Source organism: Panulirus ornatus, chromosome 48 (genome assembly GCF_036320965.1).
Source record: "Panulirus ornatus isolate Po-2019 chromosome 48, ASM3632096v1, whole genome shotgun sequence".
Taxonomy (NCBI): domain Eukaryota; kingdom Metazoa; phylum Arthropoda; class Malacostraca; order Decapoda; family Palinuridae; genus Panulirus; species Panulirus ornatus.
The window spans coordinates 28173846-28188666 of NC_092271.1; the positions used below are offsets into that span (position 1 = coordinate 28173846).

Consider the following 14821-nt stretch of genomic DNA (forward strand, 5'->3'; position numbering starts at 1 on the left):
GGTAGCGGCAGACTTCTGTTATTGTCCGTGTTTACACCTCCCATCATGTTGACCTGTTCTTCTCAAACACTGACCATCATCACTGCGCGGGGGCTCGGGTATTTGACCTCGAGCATTGTTCTGTATAAGAAATATTCTGTTAATCCAAACTCGGCTGTAGCTTGGATGTAACGACGGGTACTTGGTGGGTTGATGGGGTAGGCTTTTGGCCCATCACCTGCCAGGTGATGGGGTACCGTCGACGATTGAGTGATTATGTTTCCTTTGGCGGCCTAGTGATCAGGCTCTCATGATGGAGACGGAATGATTAGGTTCCCTTGACACCGTCAAAATTGGGTACCCTTAGTGGCGTAATTATGAGATTATTTTGACGATGTACGGATTACGTTCCCTTATTGACGGAATGGCCAGGTCCCAGCGATGCTGGTCACGTTCCGTAAACGAAATGAGATTCCCTTAAGAGGGTAAAGATTAGGTTCTCTTGACAATCTGATCAAGGTTCCCTGGACGATATATAGTTTAGGTTCCGTTGACGACGACATGATCAAGCCCCTGGGCGACGTGGTCAGTCACCTAGGCTGGTAGTTACCATACCGAGGTTTAATGTCACCTCCAGACAGAAGGTATCAACATCAAGAGATCTGGTTCGCAGGACCAGCTGCTTTGCCACCTACAGCTGCAGTGTTCAGAGGGCTACCTCACTACACACTGTAGAGGGCTACCTCACTACACACTGTAGAGGGCTACCTCACTACACACTGTAGAGGGCTACCTCACTACACACTGTAGAGGGCTACCTCACTACACACTGTAGAGGGCTACCTCATTACACACTGTAGGGGCCTACAATGCACAATGAAAAATGAGGCAACAGGAGGCGTGGCATTCCAATAAGATCCTGAGAACTGAGGCGTCCATGAAGTATTACTTCACTATTAACTTCAGGAACGGCTGAGGACCTTCTGTCGAGAAGGAGAATATGGAGAAAGAGGAGAATATGGCTGTGGATTGCGGAAGTGTGAGTCATTATGTATTGGATAAGGACCTGTGGCGATACTTGGCCGCGGGTGGTTGTGGGGGGGATAAGACGTGGGGAGGGGCTTGGCATGCACAGCCGTCACGGTGCTAAATGTAGCAGCTCGGCGGGGCCCCGGCGGGGAGAGGCAAGGCATGTCCTGACCAGGGGAGGAGGGTAAGGCAAGCTGGACATTGGCTCCTCCGGTGGTACTCACACGCCCACCACTGGTGGACCTCGCCTCACTCCACTATGACCTCGGCTTCAGCAGTGTCAGGTACCAACGTAGTTCATCTGAAATTGAAGTTGATAGTAAGGCATCGAAGACACTCCCTGAGTCCCACTGTGCATCCCAGAATGATGATAAGATATAGACTGATCCACATTAAGGAAGTGTGCACATCTGTATCCTCGACGTAGGAAACGCTAGCAGAAGCAGGACGATGTTGGAGCAGGGAGGGAGGGAGACAGGCTGGTGATGCTGCTTGAGGGGCATCCTCCAAGATCAACATATGATCATCACTCCTCCCAGGGCCTTATGGTGAGGTTAATGTCCTCTGTCTAACCTACACACCATGCCATACGAGGGCAGGCTCTCTCTCTCTCTCTCTCTCTCTCTCTCTCTCTCTCTCTCTCTCTCTCTCTCTCTCTCTCTCTCTCTCTCTCTCTCTCTATCTATCTATCTATCTATCTATCTATCTATCTATCTAATAAATCTATCTATCTCAACTCGAAATCATCACAAACCACCTTAAACACTTCCATATTTCGTACGTTTGTGATGGACTGTTAACTGTACGTACAAGGACGGTTTACTGACTGGTTGAGTAGTGTTTGGGTAACCAAGAGAAACGATGAAGAATGCTCTAACAGAAGCAAGATGGTCATTACCTGGTCAGCTGGTCCAGTGATTACGAAAAAACGATATCTTGCATCAAAACACTGAAGTCATCGAAAAGATCTTAAGTGATTTCTTTATCTTCATTTTCCACTGAAGACAAAGATCATGTCACTGCTAGTGGAGGAGAACATTTAGGAACATGATAATGGCAGACACGGTTAAGATGTAATGTCAACTTTAAAAGGAATGCCAGTGAATAATATAGCCGGTCCTTGTACGTTTTATCCCTGAACAATGATGAACTAAGCTATAAAGTGAAATAGTTGAGCCCTTGACTGTTCTCTCCAATAAGTCACTTGTGTTTGGGAAAGTTTGACTGAACTGGAAGTGTGCCAAGTGTAACAACAACATTCAAGAAAAGCAATCTGTCTCTGCCAGAGATAATTACCCAGCTAGCTTGACGTCCTTAGTTGGTCAACTGGTATAAACCATCATTTGGGACAACATTGTAAATCACTCGGAGGATCACCACTTTATGGGCGACGTGCATCATGGTTTTCCTCTGTATAACGAGACAAGTGTCCAACAGAATGCCGTAATCAACACAAGTGACCCGTATGATGCAAAGAATCCTATAATGACGAGCGAGACCATCAGGGAAGGGCTAATGCTATGATGATGACTACAATGATGTATTCTTCGTTTGGTGGGATGAGCAGTGAGCCAACGATCAATGCCTGACTTTCCCTGACGCTCCAGTCGACTGGCTTCGTTGCCGCACTTCCCTTTGGGCCAGCCTTTGTCCTGAGGGTCACCTGGTCCTGGAAGGGCTTCAGTATGACCCGTAGGAACCCGGGCGATATCCGTAGGGTTAGACCCTGAACTAGAGAGTGGGTCATGTTGAGGAACGACCTGGTAAACTTGCAGAGAGAGTGACCCCTGAGCAACAGGTCGGACCTTGCTGATGCACGCAAAGATTTACATGAAATGTTTAGTCTCAGAAATTCAGATCGAGTGGGAAAGACGGAGGTGATGACCTGTCTTGAGGGTCCAAGTAGTGAGGTTGGTGTCAGGTGAGGTAACTGGGTAGCCCAACCACGTGACAAGAACTAGAAAGGTACAGACACGCACGCAGGAGGAACGACCATAGTGGAGTACCGCGGGAATTGCACCAAAAACGTCACCAATCAAAACAAGAGGATGTGTGTGTGTGTGTGTGTGTGTGTGTGTGTGTGTGTGTGTGTGTGATATGAACAAGACGGAGAAGTACGGAACACAGTCAGTTGGAGAGCGCGAGGGTGAGACGTCCATGATGAATGATCCCTGGCGCGGGGAGAAGGAAGACGTAAATTATGGCGTGTCCCTCACCTTGTTATGTGCCCTGCCTCGCCGGCCACCCCCGCGGCTCCATCAGCTGGTGCTGGCGATACAGGGGCCTTGACCCCAGGCGATAACACTTCCCCTGGCAGCTTCTGGCTTCAGTCAGAGGGATCCATGACCCTTAGTGGTAACCCCCGGCAGGTTCTGGCTGCCCATGACTCAGCCATGACTGGGTGGGGTGGTGGCGCCCGCGACAACACCCAGACCTCATAACTATGTGCCAAAACTAAAGATAAACTCCAGCTCAAGACGGCCTGCTCGGTCACGGCTCAGCTGCTCCGACAACGACGCTGACTGCGTCCCGGCGCCCACAACCGCTGACTGACGTTGGAAATATTTCACAGGAAATAGTTAAGAGGGAAGGATGGCCTCTCGTGCTCGCTCATCATGTGGCGGGAGGATGTATACTTGATGGGTTCAGAGGGCGTAGGTGAGGTGGAGGGCGGCGCACAACCCGGGTTTTTGTCGCATCTCAGCCTCGGCGAACTATGTATAAACTTGGTCCCGTTGCATAACGGTAGACGCTTCTGGCCTTCCCACCAATCAGTAAATATTATAGTACTTTCCTACCTGGTGATCCTAGCGTACTGGCCCACGGGTGGTGCAGAATATAGACCACTGTATCTCGACTTGAAAATAATGATAGGTGATTCCCCAGGAATGATGATAGCTGTTGGGATGATGGACACACAGGAACCAACTGTATACTGTCCTGGGTGTCTCTCCTGCCTCCAGCGGTCAAGTTGGGAGACCAGGATAAAGGATAGTGTTATGACGGAGCTATGTACGTATATATATAGGTGATTTATCATGGTTTCTGCTGATCTTGGCAGGAGGAAGACCTGCTGTATATACCAGTGACCCATACCTCGCACGTTACCTCAGCGGTGCACCGTCTGCGTCGCGTCATCACCTACCACCACCCACACCTGGCCGTTCCGGCCGCTCACGGCGCTTCCCCTCCTCAGTCAGGCCGTAAGCCGCCGAGGGGAACCACCACCTCTCGCTCTACGGCAAACTACGAACTCGATACGAACCAACGAAAGATGTCTTCGAGCGTACGGTCGACAAGTTCGTTGCACTGGTCCCAGAGCAAGGCTGGGGGTGCCGATGCTCTCTCTCAGAGCTCCAGGAAGAGCTCAGTTTCTAATATGGAAAGTTCGCTGTTCAGAAAAGATGCCAGAATGTCGAGGAGCTCACTGTCAGAACACGACAGCTTGTCTGACAGGAGGAGCTCCATATCCAAGTATGAAAGTTCCTATAAGAATAAGGACAGTATATCTTCCCAGTTCGGCAGTTCATTTGCAAAGAGAGACAGTGTCTCTTCGAGGTTCGACAGCTCTGATACAACACGGGACAACTTCTCTTCAAAATTCGACCGACTTAATGTCAAAAGGGACAGTGTCTCCTCCAGGTTCGACAGCTCTGATGCCAAGATGGAGAGTCTGTCTTCCAAATTCGACAGTACTTATGCAAGAAAGGATAGTCTGTCTTCCAGGTTCGACGGCTCTGATACAAGGAGGGATAGCTTCTCTTCCGAAATAGATGGTTCTTATAGAAAAAGGAATAGTGTTTCGACCAAGTTCGACAGTTTCCACGGGAAACGAGATGGTGAATCTAATCTCGACACTTCGTACGCGAGAAGGGACAGCTTATCTTCAACAGTTGACAGTTATCGTGGGAAACAAGAGTGTGTATCGTCAGGGTTCGAGGGTTCAGAAAGGGACAGCTTTTCTACGCGGTACAACAATTCCCACACAGGGAGAGGTGCGCGATCTTCCAGGCTGGAGGATTGTTCTCAACAGGACAACAAATATTCTCAGTTCGATGGATCGTACAAGGAATACGGCCGCTTGGTCGCCGACGGTGTGGCTGATGGTGCGAAAGCTCTCTCACGAGGAATGAGAGTTCCCGCACGACGACCAGCGACACGACGACCACATCGCACGACGGGTAAGCCAGGGGAGCATGGCATGACTCGCAGCTCTGACTGTGACACAAGCTACTGTACTTCCGGAGGTTCAGATATCGTTACCAAGAGTCCAGGTATCGTTATAAAGCACTACTGCAGGTCACGCGGTCGTGACACACGGTAATTAGTACGGCTTGCGTAACCCGTGTCAGCATCATGGAAGTGAAGGCGGACAGGCATCACACCCAGGGTCGGGACGTCGTATTGAAAGAGATGAGTTATCGAGGACGATGCCAGACCTTAGTATAACATATCTGATGATATAGGCTTCAGGTGCTCGCTAGAATGCCGTAAAGTGAAGCCTTTAACTTTGTATAGGATGGATGTTCCGTCATCCAGGAAGCAAGATAACTATGTTAATCTCAGTTTTACAACATTACCTCATGTCTCCAAGGAACAGGGCACATTTCTTAGCTTTGTGCATTATGTATTTAGAATTTGTGAGGTTTCAGCGCTTGTCATACACTGATATCGGAAGAGTTAATGAAGCATTTTGACATCGTGCTTATCTTGTGCTTATCTTTAAGTTTTTGAACCTGTCTAATGACGTCAACAGTAAATAATTCTTCGAAATGTTCAAGGAAAGAACAACCTAACATGAAATTGAAACTTGTTAGAAATGATATGAAGAAGCACTTTTATAGGTTGATCCTGGTGTAAGAACTGGATAAACCGAGTTATGAAACTGAATGTAGAGCATAAAGAAGTTTAGAATAATTGTATGATAGTAGATTAAGAGATGTGGTCCCCCGTGTGTTGACTCCCTCCCTCCTCCGTGCTGTACCGACAGCACACGTTATCCAGGACCAGCTCCCCACGTCACCTGACACTTGATGATGGAACACACTGATGACGATGGCGTGTGGCTCCTGATATAGACCTTACAACACCAGCAGCGTATCAGGCCTGAGTCACTGGTTACAGCGCCACGTCCTGACGGCGGTATTTATAGTAACTACCGTACTGCTTGGCCTAGTTAAGCGACGAGTCAACCTCTTGTTGTAACTCAGGAAATTATTTACTTACCGAGAATGGCTGTAATGATTTCTCCAACATTCCTTACATACCGTTGTTGACAACTTAAGAGTTCCAGATGTCCAGCCTTAGTGTTCCTGGAAGGTGTTGGGAGGAAGAGTCAGTTATCAGTCGTAGTTCTTATTTGTTGTTATCAATACAGACGTTTATGGGTGCCAACTCCTCATACTTACTCCTCCTCCCCTTCAACACTCGTCCTGCCCACTCACAACTCTCCCACACTCTCCTCTCATAGCCTTCCTCTCTTCCAGCACTCTCCCACAGTCCTCTCCCTCAACACTCCTCCCACCCACTCAACTCCCAATCTTGGCGTATTTCAGTGTCGTCTATTTTTAACTTGATCCGATTTTTGCCTATTTTTGGCGCTCTTGAGATTGCCTTATGCCATGCAGTGTGTGGTCTGTCTTCTGGGAAGACTCCTGCCACAGCCCACCCACCAGCTATATAAAGCCTTGACGGGGGGGTGGCGGCGGTGGATGATGGTGCTGGGGACTGCGTGGTGGTGATGGTGTTGGTGACTGTGTGGTGGTGATGGTGTTGGGGACTGTGTGGTGGTGATGGTGTTGGGGACTGTGTGGTGGTGATTGCTGTTAATGGCAATAATGATTTAAGTAATGGTTGGTGGATGGCGGTGATGGTGGGAGTTGTTGATGGTGATGGATGTGGTGGTGATGGTGGTGGTTGTAGGTGATTGTGGTTGTCGGGACGTATGGTTGTGTGTGAGTGATGGTGGTAGTGTCTGACCACCTCAGTGTTGACCTATGTAACGTACAGCTGGTCTGACGGTCGCCCCCAGTTAGGTGGTGTTGGTTGGTGCGGGTGACCTCTGGCTGGCTGGAGCCATACAGGTCTCTGGTCCCTGGGGTTCGTAAGGCTGTTGGCTGATTGCGTCAGCTGCAGGACTAAGATTTCTCTCCTCTGTGAGAGTTAACGGCTGAATGACTCCCCAGGTGCACGTTGTGAGGCCGCACATCACCGCGGGTACACGGGCGTCAGGAACCCCCAGGGTGCACCTTGGTCTAGGTCGGTTGTAGACTTTATCTGTTCATTCTGTGTGTATGGTCGTAGAAGTGAGGTCAGGGATCCCCTGTTGACGACCCTGGTGAGGAAGGAGGCTGTAGATGATGACCCAGGTGGTCGGTAGTACAAGGTGTAACTTAATATTAAAAGAAAATTAATGAATGTCGGAGAATCTGATCATGTATTGAAGAACTGTATCCTAGATGCGTCTTACACAGCAATATACACAGTAAGGTACAGTTGTATCGATTATATCAGTAAGCATATGACTGTAAATACTGTATGCTGACAAGCAGTGTCAAAAAATGCACCTTATGTCTTACAAAGTCACATTATCAGCCATGCTGAGCGAGGAACATACGCCACGCAACACAGCGCTCTGGTCAGGTTATGTTGTTGTATCTGTGAGAGCTGTTTCACGATAGTGACCGGAAGGCACATATCCAAGGGATCATTTTAATGACGTCGCTGAGGTGAAGCATTGGTGGTGTTACCTCTGCCACCAGGTATGGATGGAGCCGGCGTCCATCCTCGTGGTCTTCCCTTGCCCCACGTCACCTGAACCACACCATTCTCTCCTCCACTGTCTTGTACATTACTCCCCTGCCTCCCTCTATATAGATTAGGAATATAGGGTATTGTGATTGTCCTCCAGAACTCGGCACAGATCTTCACGTCTTCGTTTTCTGGCTTTCCCCTAAGCTTTCCCGCACACACGACAGCGTTTAGAGCACTTGCATGAACATCCTTGTCTTCTCTGTTTCAATTGTAAGACTTTTATCTCCATTATTGTCACCAAAAAGACTATAATACTATTGGTATTTTCAGTGACCAATCTCACTGAACTGCTCACACTAATACACACGTTCACTCTTGTGTACCTCTCTTTTGTAGGCAAGTGTTCTCAACACTATACTTGTGTACTGGGAGAGTCAGGCCTTCTGTACTGGGAGAGCCAGGCCTTTTGTACTGGGAGAGTCAGGTCTTCTGTACTGGGAAAGTCAGGCCTTCTGTACTGGGAGAGCCAGGCCTTTTGTACTGGGAGAGTCAGGCCCTCTGTACTGGGAGAACCAGGCCTTCTGTACTGGGAGAGCCAGGCCTTCTGTACTGGGAGAGCCAGGCCTTCTGTACTGGGAGGGTCAGGTTTCACTATTAAGACACATCACGTCCTTCTGCTCTCACTACAGACAGATGTTCCATGTGTTTCGTCCAGTTGTCTCATTATGAACCCTCATCATTTGTACCCCATTACTTTCATCGATGAAAATTCTCATAAACTTTTTTTTTCCTCACGGAATCACTCGCCTTATTTCATGTGTTGCAGCCTCATTTCATGCGCCCTGCCGTATCTAACTGGTTTTTAGCTCAGTTTTATTCATTATCATACTTGTTCAATTCAGTTTGTTCTCTCCTACTAATTAGGTTAACCCTGTTTACCCTCTACTTAAACCGGTTTAAAGAGTTTTAACCCATTATGTTTTCAGTACTCTTTTGTTCTGCGTTAACATCATCATTTTTCGCCTTATTATCATAGTTATTGTTTGGTTCTGTAAGTACTCTCCTTGTTCTTTTCTTCCATGTTATCTACACTTCCGTATTTTATTTTCTTCATATTTTTTCTTTTTTGTTAAATAATCATTAAATCACTTATCGTCGTTCATTTCTTTCATTGTATCTTATCATAGTTACTCTCCAATATCATCCATTACACTGTAGCTGCATTACCGTCATATTCCATACATTGTTACCCCATTACCCTCGCCATATCTCCCTCTACCTCCCGACACCACCCAGCTTTTCCCGTATCACAATCTCCGTCTCATATTACCAACAAATTGACCTCTATTACCATCTCCACATCCACCTGTACCCTCCAATTCCCCCATCCTCCCATTTACCCCACAGTCACCCAGTTTCATCCGTTACCATCCAGTTTCATCCCATTACATCCCATTTCACCTTCAGGAGAAAAAATCAAAATGCCATCGACTCGATCACTAATTTTGTTTTTCCTCCGTTCTTTTTCTGCAGACAAATTGATGGGGTGGCGCCCACCTTCGGCCAGAAACCCATCATCAAGCAGGAGGAGGGAGGCAAACATATCAGGTTCGAGTGTCGCATCATGGCCGACCCCAAGCCTGCCATCACCTGGTTCCGCGACGGACTCACGGTGCAAGAGTCCGGACGCTGTAAGGTAAGTGTGGCTGCTGCTGAGTCCAGGGTAGGAGTCTCGCCAGAGGTTCTTACTGCCGCTCGTCCCTCTGAAGGACGTAGTGTGAGGCAGAGTTGCCCGGGGAGGAGGTTGGGAGGTGGAAGACGAGTACGTGTGTTGGGAAGTGCGGTCAAGGCTGAGAGAATTGAGGAAAGTCATCGTGGGTGTTTCCATGCGAGGACCAGGACAAAGGTATAGTCTTGGGAGGGTTATGCAAGGTGATCTAGATCAAGGGTGCTTTACGTATTCACCTGCTCCATGATATGTCGTGTAACTTTTCAACAATCAATTAACAGTCAAGTAGTGTTAAATATATATTAAGTCAACAGTCAAGTCGAGTTAGGTATATAAGGAGCAGATTATCCACTTCTATAGAGAGGACGAGGAGACTCGTAGGCAAGAAGTCCAAGCTGTACGTTACTGTGGAGATGATGATAGAGGAGAGGTGTTAAGGATGGTTACTGCTCCGAACAACTTAGTGATATCGTTATTTGGGATATGCACATAATGTACGCTCCAGCAGGAAAAAAGAAAGATTTGCTGGAATTTTTTTAGCCTCCATGGGAAGTATAGATGCTGGAAACCTGATAGTCCCTCACGAGGTTATCGGATAAAGAGCTGAAAAAGATATCGTGAGCTCCAATATCCCGCTTAGGATGGAGACACCGGAAGGCTCCCCCCTTCCACTCCACCACTCCCTACGGCACATACAGAGGATATGCTGCCACTGGAGTTTTATAGGAAAGTATTGTAAATGGGGGGATATACCCTAATCACTTCCTAAATCTAAACATCCCTTGTAGGAGGCTCCTATCAGAAGGGGAAAATTTCGATGTGGTTTCTTTCTTGAAGAGAGTTATTTACCGACTGCTGATATAATTCAGATATTTATCTAGACGTGATTTTAAAGATGATTGTAGCCTTCACTTCGTTAACATTTTGTGGGGAGAGGAAGGAAGATATTGCTGTGGGTAGAGTCACCTGCATAGCAGGTAGCAGGGTGAAGGAAGAGCCGGTGTAAAAATACTGTGTTGGGAATGACCAGCCAGGCTAAATATAGACGTCCTCGACCTGCTGCCATGTACTGCCTTGCCTGGTACCGCTAGTCATCTCCAGCGGCCGCCCACGCCAGCTAGGCCACCATGCACACTTACACTCGTGCAGATTCTCACACACGTCTTACTGAACCATCTGTTGTCTGGCCGAGTTCTCAAGTCCTCTATCATGTTTAGGTTTAAGTCTGTTCTTCATTAGGCTGTTCACACCATGTTTTTCTTTCCTGTTCATCTCCTGAATGTTCATCTCGTTATCTATAACGACTGAATTAACACCAGTGTAGTTTGGTGTTGGTTTTGTCGTTGAAGTTCCACTCCTTCAAATATTGAACCGTTCGTGTGATATCTTGGTCACGGTGAAAGTCTGTGTAACATTGTGTGTGTCGCCTGGCCAGTATGACTGTCTTGTTCACATGTGTAGTCATTTGGTGCTGACCCCGTCCTTACTTCATGCTTCCCGCGCCCGGTAGTAACCCTCAGCCTTCTTGTTTCAGGTGAAAATCGAAAAAGAGGAGAAGTCCTACTTCGTGACGTTGTCCCTGGTCAACGTGACGGTGGAGGACGCTGGCAAGTACAAGGTCACGGCCAAGAACGAACTTGGAGAAAGCAATGCCACTATTAGCCTTAACTTCGACAGTGAGTATCCGGCAGCAGGGCGCTGCGCCCCTCGCCGATCTCTCTCCCTTGCGCAGACCCAGCCTCCTCCCTGGCCTGTATACCTTTCGAATGTTTTCTCTGATCCACCTGTAATGTGAGGTCGGCCTGAGGGCCACGAGTCACGTATAAACACTGGTGACCACCAGCACGTACTGAACGACGACTGCCATGAAGACAGTACCGGGTACTTCCCGGTGCATCTCACGTGACTGTCTCCTGTTAATCAAGCAGTCTGTTGCGTTACCACTCCCTTCTGTAACAGTCGGTGATCTCTTCCACGACAGTTAGTGTTACCTGTACTGTCTGTACCAGTAATCATTGTTACCAGTCCCGTCTGTAGCAGTCATAATTATTACTGCTCTTCTTAGCGGCAAACATTGTTACCAGTGCTGTCCATAGCAGCAGTCAGTGTTGCCAGTGCTGTCCATAGCAGCAGTCAGTGTTACTAGTGCTGTCTATAGCAGTAGTCAGTGTTACCAGTGCTGTCGATAGCAGCAGTCAGTGTTACCAGCACTGTCTCCAGTAGCAGTCAGTGTTACCAGTCACGTCTGTAGCAGTCACGGTTGTCAGTTCTCTCCTTAGCGGCAGTCACCGTTGCCAGTGTTGTCTGCAGCAAGAATCTTTGTTACCAGAACTTGTCTGTTGTAACAATCAGTATTACTAGTGTCATCTGTTGCAAATCAGCGTTACCACTACCGTTCGTTGTAACAGTTACTATTTACACTGTGGTCTGTTACAACACTTGATGTTACATGGACTGTCTGTGGTAACACTAGTGTTACCTATGTACCAGTCACTGTTACTACTGTCATGTGTTGCATCAGTCGTTGTTACCAAGTCTGTGACATCAGTCATTGTTGACACTGTTATCTGTTGTAACAATTAGAGTAACCAGTGGTAGTTGTTACAACAGTGATACCATTACCATCTGTTACGAGAGGCAGTGTCACCAGTGACGTATCCCTCCAGTCAGTGTTACCAGTGGCGTCTGTTGTTAGTTGGTATTACTGGTGCTGCTGATAGCAGTCAGCATTGCCAGTGCCGCTTGTAACAAGTCAGTGTTACCAGTGGTGCTTGTTACAAGTCAGTGTTACCAGTGGTGCAGTCAGACTGACCTCATTAATATAGAATGATCAGAGAATCCTTTATAGATATATGGTTAAGGTTCATTGTCCCTTGAGGAGGGAAGGAGGTGTTACTGGGAATGCTGCTTCAGTGTTACAGCTGCTGTTCGTTCTTTTAGTTAATCTTTTATTGATTTCAGAGCGATGGACTCGGATAACACTGACCCACAGGAGTATTACTGACCAACAGTATCCGGTAGTGACCTAAACTGGCAGATGTTTGACTTTATGGAATTAATGGTAATTCCGCAAAACGTTGATGGACCTAAACCTATATGGGTAAATGACCAGAAGAAACGAGTAAAGGGTAGAGCTGTGCTGGGTTAAAGGAACGAATGGAAATGATGCAAAACACCAGCAGACTATAATGAATGGTTACTGACTTTAAAGAACAAATATTGACGTAAAACATTTTGACTTGAAGGAACAATATGGACAGAATATTGACCTAAGAGAACAGATGTTGAGAATTATTATCGAATTATGACGAAAAGAACGAATGATGACGTCAGGCAACCACAGATACTGACCTCAGGAACCTTGCTCAGCCCACGGGACACAGTGACGCCAGAAGAGCCAACGCTAATAATGATGAACTAATCATTTACCCACAAGGATGCGCTTTGACCTAAACAAACGCATGTTTGTCTAATGAAGTGGATAATGACGGAAATAAACATGTAAACAAACATGTTCTAGTCTCATGGAGGGGTTCTCCTCCTAGTAGAACTTAGATACCCTAGAAGGGTTCGAAACCTCTAAGGGAGGAATGCTGACACGCTTAAAACACTCGTGCATGCAGACGAGCATTATGGTCGTTAGAGAATAAACCTATAGTGTTCTGTTGATGTCTCAAGATGCGAACGGGACACTGAGGTGAAGCGGTCCTCTCTCAGAACAGATACAGCCACTGATGCAGAGATTCACAATGGCCCGAGGAACCAGTAAAGCACAAGACAAAACCTCGCCCTCACAGCTCACTCACTGTCTGTAAGGTTGAGCCGTCTTGTGTTGAGAGGCGTGTGTGGCAGCCACTCATGGTTCTGAGGCCACAGTTGTCGTGTCCTCAGAGAGGAGTGTGCTGGTCGGCCCACGCCACCGCCTCCTGCTGGCTGGCTCATAACACTGGAAAGCTCTCGTAGTCGCAAGACAGACTCGATCAGTAAAATGATGAGTTACGTTTTGTTATCATATTAGTAGGAAATTACTAATACATATCGTAACTAGGTAGATATATTGGTCACAGTTGTCGGGAAGTGCCACACCAGATGTCTGCAGTGGCTGTGCTTCCCTGAATAGAGATGGCAGTAATGAAGCAAGCAAGACGGTGAAGTTTGATGATATTTTATTTTGATCCTTCAGGACACATCATGACGTCCGTAATCACTGTAATAATTGAATGCGACGACGTTCTCTGAAATACGTGATGTCCCTCTCTCATTGGTATGTACATAATCTACAGTAGGTGTTGCGAAAAATCGAAAGATACTTACAATAATTCTAGATCGCTTAGCAAAATGACTATTAATTGTAGATGTGTTGTACAACTTTATCTTGGGGCCACTGTAGCTGGACCCTGTCTCTCTGACGGGCGGTAACTACGCCAGTCTTGCTCACGAAGCTTCGATGGTGTTCGTGGAGACACTCCTGATCCTCCTTCCTTATTCTGAAAAATGTCAGTAAAGTACCAGTTTAGGGGCACCACAAACACCACATGGATTTGGATGATGATAACATGAACTCTTTACAATAACTAAAAGTACTGTGGACCAGCGACACATGATTTGTTACGTTAATTCTTTTTCTTATCCAAAATGACACAAGGTTTATCATGACCAAGTGATAGGCGAGGTAAGAGAAAGTGGAACAAGTTTAAATCAACTGAATCTATGAAAACCTCACCTACCCCCACGTAAGGACCGAGATTTACCTTACTCTTCAGTATCATACTCGAAATATCCCAAAGATATTGTCCACTTCTGCCATATTGGTTGCTTGCACTTAAACCCAGTAAATATACTTAGCGAACACTAATCACAGCGAATAATCTTCCCAGTAACTAGATACAACAAGTTATTTCACTGGTGTCCCAAACCTGACCTGGCGCTTTACCAATTCTCTTTTTCGAAGCTTTTGAAGAACATAACGATGTTGAGTTAGTTCATCTGAACTCTGATTCTCATAAGCCGGGTCAAAATGGTCAATTATCAGTTCTTGTTTGCTTAAGCTTAGATAAACTACTGTACACACATCAGATTAAAAGCGGGCAAATGTCTTAAATCACTTATATAGGAATATCAAACATTGAGCAATAGGTACATTTGAGTCATTTTAGCTAGAGTTCTCCTAGAGTCGCGTATATATTGGAACATTTGCTTGAGTCATGGGATGAACGTATTACACCTGAAACTTGTTATAAGCTTCCGTGGTGTAGTGGTTAGCGTTGCTGACTGTGAATCACGCGCTGGTCAGTCGTAAAGGTTTATTCTACTAAGTGAAGAAACTAGAGT

General features: G+C 46.8%; 1 protein-coding gene across 1 annotated transcript in view; it reads left to right on the forward strand.

Annotated features, from left to right (window-relative positions):
* Positions 1-14821, forward strand: part of bt (projectin protein bent) — a 178750-nt gene that overhangs the window by 25726 nt on the left and 138203 nt on the right. The window contains 2 exon segments of the mRNA XM_071690353.1: positions 9295-9457; positions 11025-11166. Of these exon segments, the coding sequence (XP_071546454.1) occupies positions 9295-9457; positions 11025-11166 (305 nt within the window).